The sequence below is a fragment of the Aquila chrysaetos genome, chromosome 3 (genome assembly GCF_900496995.4).
Source record: "Aquila chrysaetos chrysaetos chromosome 3, bAquChr1.4, whole genome shotgun sequence".
Taxonomy (NCBI): Eukaryota; Metazoa; Chordata; class Aves; order Accipitriformes; family Accipitridae; genus Aquila; species Aquila chrysaetos.
In genome coordinates this window covers 18,774,632-18,793,005 of record NC_044006.1, presented here as the reverse complement: position 1 = coordinate 18,793,005, position 18,374 = coordinate 18,774,632, and the positions used below count along the sequence as shown (strand labels likewise).

The 18,374-nt window shown below is 41.2% G+C and overlaps 1 protein-coding gene across 5 annotated transcripts in view; it reads right to left on the bottom strand.

The window, feature by feature from the left end:
• BMPER (BMP binding endothelial regulator) overlaps nt 1–18,374 on the bottom strand; it is a 156,946-nt gene that overhangs the window by 105,748 nt on the left and 32,824 nt on the right. For all 5 annotated transcript variants that reach the window (XR_003922744.2, XM_030009564.1, XM_030009565.1 and 2 more), the window contains exons 4-6: nt 14,001–14,083; nt 12,378–12,468; nt 11,474–11,556 (exon numbers count right to left, since the gene is read on the bottom strand). Coding sequence is in view for 4 of the 5 variants with exons in the window: in XM_030009564.1 (XP_029865424.1) it covers nt 11,474–11,556; nt 12,378–12,468; nt 14,001–14,083 (257 nt within the window). In the remaining variant the exon portion in view is untranslated. The remainder of the gene's footprint in view (nt 1–11,473; nt 11,557–12,377; nt 12,469–14,000; nt 14,084–18,374) is intronic.

The following is an 18,374-nucleotide window of genomic DNA, read 5'->3' as shown; positions in this document are numbered from 1 at the left end:
GGAACTAAAAGCCAAAACTAAGAGAACAATCATCATCTACCATGTTTGAAAATTTCCAACCTGCTTCTTTTCAGTGCTTTCCTTTCTGCACTGAAATGTTGAAACACTGAGTTCTCAAACAAAACAAAACAAAACAAAACAAAACAAAAATAATTTCTGTCAATAGACTGGAGAGAAACATCTTGATAATATTACATAGGGCTGATGTCCTCCTGCTGGTGTTCTGGCTGTTGAAGACAAATTGTCACACTCCTATACATTTTCAATGTATTGATTCTGATTTATTAAACCAGTAATTTTGCAGGCTATTATAGAAAACTAAATTTTATCCAAATTACTGTTCAGCAGTGGGGAAATGGGGAATCAGAGTTTGATATATTTGATATTATACACTGCCCAGAGATTGTGTGTGCTTAAATCATTTTTAATTAATAATATTAAATTGTTATTTATTCTGTAGTTGAATGACAAATATGCTTTTTGGCATTCTAGATATGAATATTTCAGGCTCTTCTGACTGGGCATGTGTGGTATGCTACATTTTATTTTAGTTTTCCTTCCATGGGCAAGTGTCATCCCTAAGAGAAAGTCTTCCATCTGATAAAAGTTGATATGAATTTCAAATGAGATTTTAGAAATTATTTTTGTGATACAGACTTAAAGCTCGTACTCCCAGTATGACTGGTTTACTTTGTTTGCAGGAGCACAAATACTGTATAAATCCTGTACACCAGAAATTATGAATTCTTTTTTTGCCTTTGCTTTCATCTGCCCACTTCCAGGACATAACTTATGCGTGCTTCCCCACTTTAATAAACATAAGTATTTAGAAAAAGATAGAGTTCAAAATGAAGAAGAGATGAAGGAATTTGTGGAGAGCTGGAAATTGCAGATTTTTGTCTCTGTAACACCTGCATACCCCTGGGTTTTCGTCAGCAAGTTGGCACCTTCCCTTGCTGTGGCAACTCCAGGGTCCCAGTGAGTTTGAGCCCTGCTTGCTCCCCTTGGAGCACTGTGCGCTTTACACATTGTTTTGCAACCACTACATCATGAAGGAAACAATTATTCCCTAAGCATGACTTGGCTGCCCTCTACTAAACCTTGCCACATCCTGAGAAGGGAACATCCTCTCTGTTTGAAACCCATTGCCCTACATGAAAAAATCAGACAGGAATCAAAAATGTATTATAATCAGAGTATACCAGGCTACTCACTGAAGTCTGAAGAGCAGTATCAGGGAACAAGCAAGCAAAATCCAAGTCTACTTTGGGAACTTTGCCACCTTCTCTTTCTGTAAGCTTGAAGGAAGCCTGAGATAAAGGATTTCCCGGAGACTGACAGCAATGAGAGGCAGCCCAATAAGATACTTAGAAATAGAAACACAGGCACTCAGTATGAAAACTGCAAAAAGTACTTTTGGTCATTAGATGTATTAATAGTGTCCTTATTAGCCTCTTACCTGACTCAGAGAAATATTACAAAAACAATCTGAGGGGAACAGCAGCAAACATGCTACACGGGTTGATGATCTTTCTGTTGATGTACAAGCATGTTTCTTCTCCTCCAGACCCCTCTGCCCTCAAATTAGCCTGTAACTTACTCCTCATTCTATTTAATTGCTTTCTGTTACCTCTGCTGCACTGAATACTCAGGAAGCAACAATGTGTCCTCCAAACACCATAAATGCTAAAGCTTCAAGTGATGCCCATTTGAACACGAAGTAAAACCCCACAGCCCATACTTCAGGAGGCAGAGCTATTACTGCTGACCACAAGGAATGTAACAACACCATGGGGAAAGAAAATGCCTCCCTGGCTTGGTTTCCAGCAGGTGTAAACTTTTATGGGTCCTATTCCCATTTAGCTACTTTATAAAATGTTCACTGTGTTAGAATCAGGTTCACAGTCAAAAAGACAAAGTTGTAGTAGCAAATGCTGTGCAAGTACTACTGATAAGAGATTTTACATGTGCATCTCAACTACAAAGAGCAGTGCATAGCAGAAGATATAATAAACATAGGATTTTCTCTCCCTGCATGGTCCCAGACATGTACATACCCATACTTGCTTAAGTGCAGCACTAAAAAAACTAGATGGGGATAGGGTAATTGCAGTAACCTTGGAGAATTAAAAAACTGACCTCAAAAGACAGAAAGCAGGGCAGTTCAGCTGGCTGCTGAAAGAATAAATACTGCATCAGCAACTGAGATTGCTAGGAAGAATTGCTATTCAGCTGCATCCAGAAGGAAAGTTGTTATGCTGCAGCTAGGAGAGGGGGCAGAAAAGAGACTGAGTGCTGAAAAGCACAAAATCCTTAGACTTCTTGAAATTAATTATTTTCACATACATTGTCTCATTTTCAAATTTTTGTTCAGCGTGTTGAATATTTGGGTGCAAGGCAGAGGATGGTAGAAGGAACAAGACTCTCCTCATTGTTATGCTCTCAGAGCTGAGGCCAACTCTGTTTTTTCCTGTGAAGAAAGATAGTATTGGCAAGGGCACATTAGCTTCTGTCCTACTCTCCTACTCCTGCTGCCGTGTTCTGGAGAAAGAAAAGAAAAAAGGGAAAAGAAACGACACAAAGCATGCAAGCTACTCAAATCATTTTGGGCTCAGATGCCCCAAACATCAGATCTGAGCCTGCTGGAAATCTGGACTTTGCACTTTCAATTGCATTGGCTCTGACACCCAACTAGGGGACATAAAGAAATTTCCATTTCAATGATTTTAGCACAAAATATTGAGTAATGCTGCTAAACTCCAGTTTAAAAAAAAAAAAAAAAAAAACACCAAAAAAACCCCACAGAAACCAAACAACAACAAAAAACCCCACACACATCTGCTTTCTGTAGAAAATCTCAATGCTTCATTATGAAGCTTCTGGCAGAGAGCTGAAAGCTTCTTGGGTTTTCAATGAAGCTTGGGATTGTCAAGTTTAATAGTGTTCTAGTCATGTTTGGGACGAAGTTTAGGTACCATGGGAGCGCAACTTGGTGGAAGAAAGTTAAGACATCCAGGCAATTTCTATCACTAGAGTTAGAAAGCCTTTTTAAGGACTCACCTTTTGTATTCAAGCACCTACAGTGGAAGCTGGGGGCTTACATCCCACTGCTGACTCTAACTTTGCACCTCCTGCAAGGATTTCTGCATCTTTCCTTCAGATGGATGTACCCACAGCAGAGTGCCAAAGATGTTATGATAGTTTGGCTCCTAGTCAAATTTTATTTCTGGCAGGTTAAAGGCAGAACAAGTAAACCACTGGCACATCTCAAAGCACTTTTTTTTCCCTTTCTCTTTCCCATATATATTTTGACAGCCAATGAATTAATTCCGCCTATCCTGCTCTCAGCCTGAGAGGATGAGTTGTATAAAAAAAGTTACAGCTTGTCACAATCCTGAAAATAATTCGCTGGGTATCATTTTCCTCCCCTTGACTACCCAATGTGTCTGTCTCTCATGATTAAATAAGGCAACAAAAGTAATAAATATGTTCATGAACATTTAAAAAGCTGATGGAATCCAAGGAATCTTTCTATATGACTGGCTTTTTGTAAGAAATGTTAATTTATCACATATCCCAGCTGGAGAATAGTTTATCAGGCAGGGTTGGAAACTTGCTCCTTTATCAAAACAAAGTGCTTCCAGGGCAGAAAACAAAAGTAATGCTGTAGGAGGCAGTGGAAAGAGGAAGGAGAATTTAGGCAGACTAATAGCAAGTCAAGACAGAATTTGGCAATCACACTAGATCTCAACAGCAATTCAAAGTTAATGATCCCAAGTTTCACTTCACATCTTCTACAAAAGACCTTAAATATGAACAAAGTCAATAACTACCGCATGATTAAGTAAAAAAAATATGGTACCCACAGTCATGCAGAGGTCGGACTTGAGAGAGGGGAAAAAACTAAAACCTGAAGCCCCACATGTAGCAATGTATTGCCTCCAATCTTTAATTTTTTTCTTTGCTTTGCTTTTGAAAATCAGACAAAGGAAAACAAGTAGGTGTTACGCAGCTAGTTAAGATCTCTTGTGTAAATTCATTTAGCAGTATTGTGCATACTAAGACACCTTGTCTCAGGACACAGAGGGCTGTGTGCAAGTTTAAAATCATTAACTATTGTTATCCTGTAACAACCCACAAACCTGTCACATCCAAGTTTATTTAAACTGAAAGGGTGACAAACATGAAAGCCAAGCACTCCTACTCTTCTCAGCCTTTCCTTCATTGTAACACCAGCCAGAAGGGTCTTGGACTCTTCATAAAATGTTTGGCAAACAAAGGCCCTGTTAATTGACAAGCTATTGCTTTTATTGCTTCCTACCACAACTTGTGGGAATCTTTTAGACCTAAATCAATTCTGCACACAAGCATTCCCACGAGATGCCACACACATTCCCATTTGAAGCCACTTACAAGAAGTGCTACAGCCATCTCACGTAAAACCTTTGTCTTCACCAGGCACTTCTGAAACCACGTGCAACCCTTTCATCCCCTGCTGGCCAGCAGGTTCTTTGTTTGTTTGTTTGCTTACTTTAACCAGGTTCTTTGTTTTCTGCCATCTTACTGCTCTGTTTTCCCTCCAAGATCATTCCTTGCCTTTGCATGGAGTGGGTTACAGCAGAGATGTTTGCAGGCTTCATTGCAGCCCAATGCCAATAAAAAAGTCCCCTCATCAGAGACCGCCTGTTAACAGGTCTCCTTTATTGTTAAAGCTCTGTGTACTTAATTCTTCTTTGTCAATAAGAATAATCAATCTCAGCCTGTTAATTAGGAAATGCTTAACAAGACAGGGGACAGACACCTGACAGTGTATGCTCTGTTCCTTTGGTCTCAAGAACTACAGCAACCTACACTCGAGGTATAAGCCTTTATTACCACCATTTAAAAGTGGTCAACCTGCATTATTTTTTTCTTTATATACTTTAGGAGTGCAAAAATCCGTCCTCCTCTGTGCATTCATTTCCTTTACATGGTAAGAAGTCCTGGACACTTTTTCTCTGTACTGCAAGAGGTTGTTCATGCAATGCACAGATGCGGGGGGGTTGTTAATCAGCATTTACTTAGGCCCTTCAGGTACCCACAAAGTTTTAAGTCTTTCACAGCTTCTAATATCTCTTAATTCATTAATTATTGCGGTACCATCTCGGATAATCAAACTGGAAAGACAGTCTCTGTCTAAACAAGAGCCTTATAAAGGCAGAACTCCTTCCTTCAACTCCTCAGCATTTCCACCCTTCTTTTTCAGTAGGAAAAATTCCCCAGAGAAATCTGCCAAATCACCCTTTTATCTTTCTTCACATTTTTCTTCCACACTCTCTTCTCTTGGGGACAGGAATGCACATCCTTACGATATAAAGCACAATGGGCACTCGCCATAGATGCCATCTCAGAAATAACAACTGGGTAGTGCTACCTATGTAAAACGATGGAGAAGAATGTAGAAGAACGGATACAGGTAGACCCCTCTGACTGCAGAGCCTGAGAAGCATGGACCATACTGAAGCATGGAAGGTAAATTTGAACTGAATCCTGAAGGGCAGGAGGGGCAAGCAAAGAGCTCTGAGGAAGGAAGGGATATGAGAAAGATGCTGCATGTTCCAGGCTCACAATCCTTCAAGAGTCACCTAGACCTTGATGGAGCTGCTCAATACCTCTGCTCCCCTAGAAATGTGCCCAAACTGGGCACAGTCTCTCGCTGCACGGGAAGACCCCTTTGATCTTGACCGAAATTAAAAGTATGATGAAAGGTTTCTGCAGCCTGAGCTGGGAACACACTCAGACTAGGTGAGCTAGGAAGTTCTGCAGGTAGGAGAGGTGCAGGACAAAATTCAAATATCCACAGGGGGAGGAAATGAGACCTCGCTACAGAAAGACGCTTTCTAAAGTCTGAGATTTGAAGTGATTATGAATACGAATCATTTACAGGGAATAATTACGCTGAATTATGCCCATTTGCATTGCTATTCCAGATACTATTTTATTTCAGAAAAAACTGTGATTAATTTTATTTTTAACTTTACTCCATGACTTTTATTAAAATTATTTTTAACTTTTTCTCAAAGACACATTTTTTGAGAAATTTTCTGAGAGAAATTAAAAGAAAGATTAAAAATGGCTACATGTCAATGAGAGAAAAGAAAAAACCTCACATTGTTTTCTAACCAATATTTTTCTTAAATGTCCAAACTATTTTTTTTTAATTTTGATATTTCCAAAATCAAAGGAATTTAATATTTCAGACATGGTTCATGTAGTACACAATCCGTAGGGAAGTGGGTATGCTTTCTGAAGTCTGAAGAAAACCTGATAAAGAAAGAATAAATAACAGGACACTGTCTATGTCTCTATGCCGCATTACTTTTCTTGGGTTCATCACATACCAAGTCCTTGCTCTTCCACACCTACCTGCACGGCCCTACTTCTTCACCTAGCTGGAAGATTGTGTTTTTATTAGGCTAGTCAGAAAACCAAACTTTCTAGCCTCACAAAAAATCTGCAAACTTATGGGGGGTTCCCAGAGAGACACAGTGAGCACCCCTCCATATCCCATTTCTGAATGCTTACTGCTCTCCTTTTGCATCCACCCGTAAGCCAACCACTTCTGCTTATGTCACTAGCTTTGAGAAGGTGAATGCTCCTCCTACCAAAAGACCAAATCTTCGCTTTTCCACCTGTGACTACAACTCTTTCTCTCCATTTCTTAGCCCCCAAAGTGGGGGCAGACAGTGTCTGCTGGAGTTTGGAGCTGAATCAAAGCAGCTGGAGTACATGGCAATTTGGGAAGATCAGCATTTGGCACTGCACTGAGGATCGAAATTTGAAGTTGGACGTAGCTTCTGCTACCAGCATTCACCAAGGATACGTTTAATTGTGTGTTCTCCTGAGCTTCCCAGTAGACTGGAGTACCTCCCCCACAGTCCATCGCAGTGGGAATGTATTTCAGCAGCTCCCAGTATCTGTTAAAGCCAAGCCTTTAAAGCAGTATCAGGGTGCTTTATCACCCAGCTGACTGCAAGGGCAGGATCCATCTGAGCTATCTTCAGCCATCTCAGAGGCCAGGGAGCCGGGTAGGCTTCCCCCTGTAGTTAGTGGAGGAAGATAGGCATCTGTAGAGAGTAATCCATCCCACCCCTCTCTCCATTAACTGAAGAGGAGCCCAGATAAGTAGTTCAGACCAAACACAGTACTTCTGAATAGTATCCAAAACACTAACATATGTAGTTTCTCATTACTTATCACAGTTGCAACACCTGTTATATATTGATTTAGAAACAGATTTTCTTGGTGCTATTTCCTTCTCTTTGTGCAAAACCTTCATTATGCAGGTTTTGCACCCTAGCACTCAGGAACACGAGCGACAAGACATTTCCTGCACAGACGCACAAGTACACCTGCAGACCAGGAGCTGTGTGCGTCTTGAGTCCCTGTGAGCATGCCTGAGCAGCGGTGTAAAAGCCCCCAATGATGCAAAGGACATTGAGCAGAGGCTGCTTTTAAATTCAGCTCTCCAAGGGCCCCAAATCCCCATGCTCTGCTTCCAGCCATTAGGGTTTCACTTGCTTCAAATCATTTTGGAAGAGCAGCTAAGAAGCCAGCATTGCTTTTGTGAAATGATGCTGCTTGGGGACCAAACACGCGTGACCACCCTGCCGGTGGTTATCGCAGTGACATGCCTCCCCGCAGGACAGACAGATGGTGCAACCCTTCCCGATCCCAGCCCTCGGCCATCCCAGCAATGCCGTAATCCAGCCTCCAACCATTTCCTGAGTGGGTCCACTCCCCTTCTCCCCGTGGGGGTGTGGAGGAAGATGGGTCCCAGGCTGCAGCATCTCCATAGTGCTGCATGCTCTCAGCATGGTGGTACCTTGTACCACCGCATGCCTTGCATGCCGAAACACACAGCGCCAATGGTCTGGGTAACAGCAGTGTAAGCCAAAAGAGGCTAGTTATGAGTTTGGATACTACCATTCAAAGATGAGCTTCTCCATGGTTACTGCTCTCACGCAAGGTCACTTTCCTGCCAAACCTCCTCTCCTCCCTCCCTGTCTCTCTCTCCTTCCCCCTCCACTATTTTTTTTTCCCAAATGTGCTACATCAAAAGAGAAAATGAAAACATTTAAGATAATCACAGTCTGACTATTTTAATGCAGGCTGTAGGAAAGGAAACATGTAAGCCAAGTGCTCTCACTGTGCAAGCAGAAACACACTCTCGACCTCATAAAAGTAGTATCTGAGAAATAACACTTGATTAAAGCAGCCAGTCCTTCATTAAAGTAGGTGCTTATGGTAGGGAAAATGTCCAAGGTTTCTCTAGAACAAGCTGCTGGCCTATCACGAAAAGCAGGAACAGGCCAGACAGATGAATTATTGCAAGACAGCTGGGTTTCAGCAGGGGGCGGGGAGGAGATCCCTATTATCCTGTCCACCTTTCTTACACAAATGCCTCTCCCCAGAGAAACTGAGTCATTAAAAGCCAGCTTGTTTGCTCCTGACAGGCAATATGTATTGAGTGAGAGGTGATACATTTTCATTTTCAGCAAGAAATCTTACTCGCCCCAAGGAGCAGCTCACTTAGGAGAGCAGTAATGGAATACAGGGCCTTTCATCTCCACCTCACCGCCGTGAGCACGTCCTGGCTTGGTAGCAACCCAAAAGTTATTACCTAATGGGTTGTTTTGGTGACCTTCATGAAATGCGTTTGGTGGATTTGGTCTGGTTTTCAGTAGACAATAACTAGAACCACAAGTGGTGTTAAAGAGAAACCATATTGATGAGTTGAGCACGCGGTGGGTAAGGACTGAGTGAATCACCCATGCATAGATCCTTTGGGGCTGGGGAGCACAAGGGAAGCCCTGCCAATCAGCCAGCCTGCTCCACCGAGACAGGGATCCCCAACTCCTAAGATCCCATTTTGTCCTCATTTGCACAAGCAATGCATGTTAAAAACAACAACAAAAACCCATCTTAATAACCATTTTGCATTCTTTAGGACCTCAGTAGTATTTAGTAGGCACCACTTTGAGCTGAAAATACCACAAATTTGAACTACCAAAGAGCTTTCCAAAGATTGGGCCCCACAGTCCAGGCCTGCTGATGTACGATGACTTTTGAGTGCATCATTTTGCAACAGTAAAATTCCTTTTTTGTAAGTAATTCCTCATTTTAATACATTTAGTGAGTGCGGGACAACCCTATATCTCTCCAGGAAAACAAACCACAGACATCCCTCTTTACTTTCTTCCTTTTCAACACTGCCTGCAGTCCCATCCCTGGGACAGTGATGGTCTATGGAGTCCAGAATAATCCACCGTTAGAAAAGCTTACTCCCAAGTATAACGCAGAATTCACCCTCAAGTAAGAGTGGCTTGAATCCTTACATCACCCCCTCCCAAATACCTTGGCAACAATTTGTATCACTTCCTCTGCCCCATTTCCACAAAAGACTCATTGAATAGTTACAATCTGAAATCCCAGAAGAAATCTAATTTGGGCTGAGGAGCTACCTTTCATCTGTTAAAGCCTGCACAAGTTACAGCACATCACACACAAGCCTGTTCCCATCACATCGCATGACTAGATAGGTATCCTTAAATAAGACATCTACCAACTGCTTAGATATGAGATTCACTGGGGACCCATTCCCAAAAGAGAATGGATGTAAAGAAGGTAGCAAACCCCTATCACAGCCCTGAGGATGCCCCCATTTTTTGCTTTGAATTTAAATTACATAGGAATTAGCATGGGCCCAAGTTCTGAAGGAAACAGGCAAGACGGTAAAAAAAGGCATTGCAGAGAGGAAGGGAGGTCAGATGGGGCTTACACATAGATGGCATTTCTTTTGCTGTCAGTAAGATTCAGAATTAGAGCTGGGCATTTTATACAGATGTCATTAACATCCAAAACCATCATACCGTCTTTCTCGGAAGGGATCATTAAGCCTCTTGCTTGAGGCTTTAAATGTCTTACTGTCAGTAGCTGATGTGTTTCCTTCTCTAACGTAGCTGAAACTGGTAACTGTCAAGGAAAGACCCTCAGGTCTGACCCTATATTCTTATATTTCTTTATATTGCTCTCCCCAAATATCTCCCACCACCCATGCTCTTCTCAGCACAGTTGCTTTTGTTATTTAGGGAACAAAGGGAAGTTGATCAAGGAGATATTGGCACACCAACAACTGGGCAATAGGCAATATCTGTACAGTACTTACAAAAGAGCAAAGCACAACCAGAAAAGACTCAAGCATGTCTCCACAGATTTCTCAACCATTCAGACCTGCTTTTCCCTGAGGAACATGACTACTGCTTTACAGCTGAAGCTGAAGTGAGACGAGGACCCACTGAGTACAGAGAGAGCAATGTTCCTCAGCCTGGGACAGGAGGCGTTTAGCAGAACAGGAGCCCAGGGCATATGTCACTGTGACATGTGTGATGGCATATTTTCATTATTACAGGATTAAAACTTTAAAAAAAAAAAAAAAAAACCAAACAAAATGACCTGAGCAGCCTAATTCTCCACAGGAGCAGTAATGATTTAGTGTAAATTAATTTTGCAGATTACCAGGATTTTTTTCCCACAAAACAATCCAAGTTCTCTGCAACAGCTTCATTAAATGTGTGTCTGTGTATAAATACATAATAATTTTTGAATTCTATCATTCTCTCCTCCATTTTTTATTTTATTTTCATGATGCAGGAGAGCTGTGTCTGGTACTGACAAAACTCATGGCATTCTACTGTAATGTAAAGTTCCGTGGCCTTGCACTTTCTGCTGCTAACCAGCCCATCAATTGCAACAAAAGCAGTGATTTGAACTTTGCATTTTACTGTTCTCACAGATCACACCAATGAAGTCAAAGTTATCTGCCCCAACTCATACAGCATTATCTTTTAACTTAATGGAAGTGAAAGAGAAGCCTGTGCTCATTACCCAAAGGATGCAATTATTACTTCCTCTCTATATTGTTGCTAGTCAAGGATAAAATCCAGGATATGACCTTTTCATTAAGTGTCAAGCCAAAATCCACCTGGGACAGCCTAAGGAGGCTACCTGCATCCTTTCACTCAGTAATTCAGAGCAAAGGCCCGTGTCACATACAGCTGAAAGGAATCCTTGCAAAAGATCAGTTTAAGGAAACTTCTAACAAATATTGATCAATAGATGAAACCCAAAAAGCTTTCTGTCTCCTCCTGCATGATCCCATCACAAAAAAAGCATCACCAATTTAACACATTGACTCTCTCCCAAATATCCAGCTCAATCTGCATACAGTGTAAGGTCCCCAAAAAGATGATGAACTCAGAATATGAGTGATACAATGTACTAGTGCAGTAAAATCTTCAATAGAAACCTGAATTCCAAGAGAAGAATGCATAATAGTGTTGAATTCCTTATATTTTTTGCTTTGTTATGGCAATAATAATGTGCCTTTTGAAGTTCATACAGGGAGATACAATGCCAAAAGGCAAATACTTACAATACAAGAGCACTTGGTACATTTATTTCCTTCAGGCCTAAATTCTTCTCCTTCATTGTAAAGTGTCCCTTCAAATATACAACCTGGAAAACAGCATTTGAATAAGTTTAGCTCAGGATAGCACGCTGCCTTTTCTCTATAACACACCCCCATCATAGGACAACATGAAGAGTAAATCGTACCATCCTCTCTGATACAAATCACTTCAGAAGCCTTTACAAAGGCCTTGAGAACCCCCAGATATCTTTTGGGGGAAAGACAGCATCCTTCTACAACAGATAAATTGGTGCCAATGAAGTCAAGGCTAAGTCAGGTCTTCCGTTAAAAGTGGCTTTGAAACATTTTTCTAGGCTGTTTGCTTTTTACTACTCATTCTTACTCCCTGAGTTTATCTTAGATGTTGGCAGAAATTATAACTAATTAGAATATAATAAATCCATTATATCACAACTGGAGCAGTGCTTACCTACAAAACCTCTGTTAAAATCAAATTAGCCTATAAAACCTTGTCAGTTTGCCACTGAGCTTCACAAAGGCAACCCATTCCCACTCCCCTTCAAAAAGTGAGTCTCCTTTTTTAGGGTTACTTTTATACTTCCTCTCTTAACAAAATCCGTCATCAGCCAGGCAAACCCGGCTGACAGACCCTCTGAAAAATGATATAAATACATCTGTAGATATTGCCACAGGCTATTGCCTATGCATCCCCCAGTCTGCATGTCCTCTACTGAAAAATATTAAGCATGTTCTTCTTGTGTCATTTAGTGCATTGCCAGTCACTGGCCCACATTTTAGTAACTTGTCAAGTATAACACAGAAGTTAGAGGCAACCTCCCAGGTAATGATGGTTATCATTAGAAATACAGTTGCACATGTGGAACAGCATCTTCCCATGAAATCTCACCTGGACACACAGGACAACACATTCCCATGAGTTTGGAAGGGGTTTTGCAGTGAACAACACACTGTACCTCTGACTCTACTATCACTCCTTCCTGAAAAGGAAGCAGATCAGACATGATCATTCTTAGCATTGTGGTTGCTTTAACAAGCAAAAACCCACAATTACTAGTGGTACAATTAAAGCCCCGCACATGCTGCGGAGCACTGGATTTCAAAACCTCTTTTCTTTCTGCACCTGCTGCCTGGTATCAGGATTCAGGTTAATCCACAGTCAAAAGATCTACTTGAGTCTCCCTGACTCCAGACACAGGATTTGCCTTAAAATGCATCAGGTAAGAAACCAAGCACCTTCTTAGGAAAAGGAATCCTGCTTTATCAGGAATCCTTAGCCTCAAGAATCTGCCATGCAGCTCTGTTGAAAACAGGCCAGACACAAGGCAATCTCATCCCTTTCCCCTTGGAGGAAAAAAGACTTAGAAAGCAGATAAAAGCATCTTGTTCTGTAGAGGGGAGACGCTTATCTTTGATACTTTGCCTGATAAGTATTAGTAAATAACATTTCCTGTACTTCTGGTTGGAGAAGTCAAGAGCCCTCCTGAACAAATCTGGGTGTGAGGATCTCTGCACAAAAGGCTGCTACTTTTTTTTGCCGCTTGCGGCTTTGCAGTTGGAGGCAAGGGAAACCTGGTTTTTAAATGGCTGGATCTAGGGTAAACAGGATCTACCAGTTTTGCATTTAGACAATGAAACAGGCAATAAAGAATTGCTCATTTCGTGGAGCTAGTAGTGATAAGAGTATCTAAATTCACATCATTAATATCTTTTCATTAAGTGCAAGGATACAGAATACTGCTGCTGCAACTTCATTCTTCTCAGTGTACTTGTCTTTAAAAATGTGGGCGGGTTTCATAGACCAGAAGTATCACAGGAAAAGAGAAAAGTCTTGAAACTCTCTTCTCCTGTTTGTAGAAGCTCTTCATACTCATTCGTCTCTCCTCTTTCCAACAGTTGCAATTCTTAATAGCTGCCTGAGTGTTATTATTAAAACCAGATCAAATTGTCAGCAAAAATGGCAGACCTGTTCATAGACAGAAACTAAAATTCGCTACATATTTACTTGGTTTGTGCCTGAAAATGGACAATCTTGCAAATGTTGTGGATGCAGATAGGCAAGCTACCAAAAATACCACTGTGTTAACAGCGCAGGACCCCAGGAACAGAAAATTTGGTTGTGGGTTTCTCTTAAAGAACATCCCAGGTAAAACCCATGGACACATACACACAAAAGTGTCCAATTACTAAAATAATAATTTGTATCTCACAAAGGCTTAGCATGCTGAAATAAAGAGGATTTATTTTAAGGTCAAGGGAAATGGCATGGCTGCATACCTCTCCTTCAGCAATGTTTGGGTATCATGGTACTCAAGTCATATAAAATCTATCCTTCTGGATGCTTGGTTATAGCTGGCCACATCTGAGTGGGTTTAAACTACGTTAAATGCAAAGTCCGTATTGTACTTTGGGTATAGAATATTTCAGGTGATTTGGATTGGATAAAAAAAGGCTCAGAATTTCATGGGAAAAGCCCACAACTCAATTAGTACAATGCTGATGACATCCTTACCTGGCACTGGTATGTAACACAGGGATTGCTAGGGACGTGCCATTTCATAGAGCTGTTGTACGTATTTCCTCCAAAACTGCAATCTAGAGGAAGAGACAGAAACAGGTCAGTTCAGCTGAACGTAATGATCTCATGGGAGGCTGCTGCTGAGGATCACAGAGCAGCGTCCTAAATGTGACCCATCCTCTCCCTTGGGTTAACAGAAGAGGTAAAGCTGAGAGCTGGGACTGACAAGAAGGATCATGTCCTGGGAGGGCTGGCAGCACCACTGCCCTGGACATCTGCTGCTGATGCGTGACTGGCCAAACTACAACCATTCAAGACAAACCAAAGTCTGTGACAATTTACCTAAAAATGGATGTCAGTGCTTATTCTGCAGTCCATACAGGAGCTGCTCAGCCACTCTTGCACTGGAGGGGGGAAAGGGAGGAGAGAGGATAAGAGAAGAGCTGGAAATACTCATCATCCAGCCTGGCCATGCTATCCTCATCCATTAACCAAAACCCCCGGGAAAGCTCTTCAGCCAGCACAGCTCAGCATGGATGAAATGACATTGGCAGAGCTGCTCCTCCTTTATATCTTTTCACTTTCATGACAGAAGGGATCAACATCCACATAAACTAAAAGCCATCAAGCTCATCTGTGGGGGTGGGGAATCTCTGAGTGGGGACATTTTGGAGTCCCACAGGGTTTGGCTTCATATGTCTTTGTGTGTTATATGACAACTTTGTTAACAGAAAATAGGTTGGTTTGACCATGCACAGGATCAGCACGCATTTTTTGTGCAAAATGAAGTTTCATTGAGCCATTTGGAAAAAAACCCCAAACATTAATTTTCACATTTTTTATTACATGTTCCTACTAGTTTCCCTTCCGACTCTTTCACTGTTTTCTGGTATTTTGCAAAAGGTAAAACCAAAAACGAACAGAAAGAAAAGAATAAAATAACTCACCAGAAAAACAAAACTAGAAAAGACATACTAAGTGGAAATAAAATATTTGTTTTAAAAGAGTTAATTTATTAATGCCAAATTGTTTCAATTAAAAAAATTAATTCTTTGGAGAGCTAAAGTGTTTCTGAAAAAAAACTTTAGAAGCAACACATACCCCATGTTCTGCAGGAAAAAATGCCCATTTTTCCATTCACTGCTCTAAGGGTTTTTTCCTAGTCTATTTTATTCAAAATGAGCTTGATCAAAGAGCCCATGAAACCAACGGGAGTCCTGCCAGAGACTCCGAAACACAGACATATACATAGAGTCACCAAGCACAAAACTACAATCAGTCAAACAATGCCACGGCACCATTCTCTTTCCACACCCTAGCTCAGCAGCTACTCTAAGTCATTCTCTGCTGTGTAGGGTGCACTGTCCTGAACTGCTTTGGGCTACATTTTATGGCCTTCTAAAAATAAAGGCAAGTTATCAGCCCTGCACCAGCAAATTTTTGAGCCCACTGTATAAGAAAACTTGAGGGTGACAGTTCTGAACTGCTGAGGAACTTAAAATCCCCACAAAATCATTTTGAATTCAACCCAAAATTTAAAGGAAACCTGATATATAAAGACCATTTACAAATGTGTTAACCTCCTCCAGTTCAGATCTTAAACAACAAAAGACTTGTATTTCAGAATTTGCAGTATTCAGAGATTTTTCCAGGCTGAATACAGAGCAACACAGGAGAAATTTGCAGATGCTATAGCTATTTCACTTACCTAGCTGGGTAAGCTGAAAAAGGTATGTTTTTGAAAGAGTTGATCAGTAGTCTAAGAGCTGGCTGTGATAATTTAATCTTTGACAAATATTGAAAGGTACAAAGTATACATCTGAATCTCACATCTTCTTAAGTAGCAAAGCCCCTATGAAGCGATTTTGAATAATAAAGGAAAGCTCAGATTCTCAGCGACTTAAATACAGTTCTGTGTGAGCTCTCACACATGCAGGCCAACATGTCGAGAGGATCACGAAGCCCCATATTCCTCTTATGCATTTTGAAGTCCCATTCTGAAAAACACGGAGCTAATCTTGTAGCACAGTCTCACTTACTGCTCACTGCAAACACTGATGAATAACAGAGCCTGCTCAACGTGTTTTAGCATCCTCAATTTGCAGAAGCTCAGGCCATACTGGCATACTGGTCCCAGTCCAAGAAAGAATTTACACATGTGCTGGACAGTCAAGTTGGAATGAGCTGTGTTAAATATCTGTGTCCGTGTTTTCCCAGATGGGTCTGGTTATCTTCAGCACTGTGCATAATCAAGGGCCAGGTTGGAAACTAGCAACTGCAAAATACCTTGCATATTTGCTCACCAGCTATGTTTTTTAATTTAAAATGTTTCCTCTGTAAGAAAGCTAATGACCCCGGGGTAATCTGCACGTACAGATGTGCATCTTAAACTGAAATTTTCAGTTCCGGGATTAGTCTGATCGAGAAAGCATGAAGGTGGTGCATCCGTGCACCACTGCTCTCACTTGAAGTGCATATCCAAGCTACACTACAAAATCCTCTGCCCTGCAGCACCAGCCATTGTCCCTGAGGAAAGCAGCAAGGGGGGAGCCGAAATCCACCTGCCTGCAAGCCTTGTCCATCGCTGATATGTGGTGCTGTCAGCACTGGGGGATGGCACACCAGAAGTAACCATGGCAGGGAGAGCTTGCAGGCAGCAAAAGGGAAATTTAGAAATGGAGACCAGGATGGAAAAGTCTGCCAAAGCACTGGAGGCAGGAAGACTGCTCTCGAGCTTTGGCACAGGCCAGCAGATTGAATAAGGGAGACTGAGCAGCATCATGCAAGCACCAATGTGAGGCATGGTGGGAGCTGGATTTCAGCAGATGCTCAGTTGAGGAAAAGAGCACAAAGGAAGGGGAGAGTTAGCCAGTAACACAAGCAGACTTGGTGAGAGCTGGGGGAAGGCTGAATGTCAGGCAAACTGAAGTGGGCAAGAAAGGAAGTGCTTTATAATCTCCAGGTGAGATTTTAACCTATCTCTGCCTGGAGGTGTGCCCTGACACTCTGCCCATTGGACACCCCAGAGCTGCACCCACCACTCATTCTTCAAAAGAAAAAAGAAACAAAGCCCACATACCAGCTAGTTTTTCTGAACCTCGCTTTCAATGTACAAATCTTTCAGCTGACACCTGCAAACATATACCCGGACTTTCCTAGCCCACCTGCTCGTAGCATGGGAGTTGATGAGCCTCACCCAAATTCAGCTTAGTGAAACCTGCCTTGCTCCATGTGCCAACTCAGTCAAGCCATTCTAGCTTGCCCATGGTTAAAGGTCCACCATATTTGGCTTGGAAAGTAGCAGTCGCTGAATATCTCATGTCCAAAGGCATCAGCAAAGTCCCTGATGTCAACTTCTACAATAGAGTACAGCGGAACATACTTCAAGTTCCTAAAAGCCATTTTAATTCCCTTTGGAAATATTATTACATTAACTTACTGTCTCCATCCACCATTTGAAAGGGAGAGCAGGAGAAAAGAATAAATCAAGAAAGATCAGAACTTAGCACAATCACTTAAATGCCAGCCACTTAATTCTGCCTGAATACATACTTAAAACAAAACTTTAAAAGAAAAGGCTACAGAGGAAGTTTTCAAGAGGGGAACCTGAAAAACCTGAGAATGTTCTGAGTACATGAAAAGTAACATATTCAACATTAATAGGTAAATTTGATCCCATGACATATACCACATAAGGAAAAGCTTTAGGATTCCACATACAAAAGTTAACTATCAGTGGTCTATTCCAATTTTAATGGAGCTAAGGTGATTCATATCAGTCAAGGAGTGTGTCCTAATTTTTTAGTTCTTCCTGCTTCTTCCTTTAAGAATAGCTGGTGTTTTATTAATGTAAAATATTAACTTTCAGTTAGTTGTAGGTTTTGTTCCTACTACCTACTTCAACCCAAATAGTTCAGATAAGTCCTGGATAAACACGGAAACTGAAAGTTGCTTATCTGAATCAAACCAAACTACTAAATACTTTGAAGTTGGTCAATTGTTGTATATGCAGTGGAAACTCCTAATTACCTTCTAGTCACCTCATCAAGGCAAAATGGTCCTCTAGACTTCAGTCATTCTGCACAAAAAATTATGATAAACTAGTTAAATCACTTCTATTTTACTAATTTAGCTACTTTTTTTCGATGTTGTGCATGCCTTACTTAAGCACCTTAGTTTCAAACATAATAAACCAACCTTTGGCTGATTTAATTTGAAATAGAGCAATTTAATTCCAAAACAAGCATCCTCACATGGAATTGGACTGGAATAACAAAAGAGGTAAATTATAGCAGACTTTATTATTGGCATGTGGACAAGTTGACAATCAGGAAGCCAGTTGTCTTTCCAAATCCAATAACATTGTTA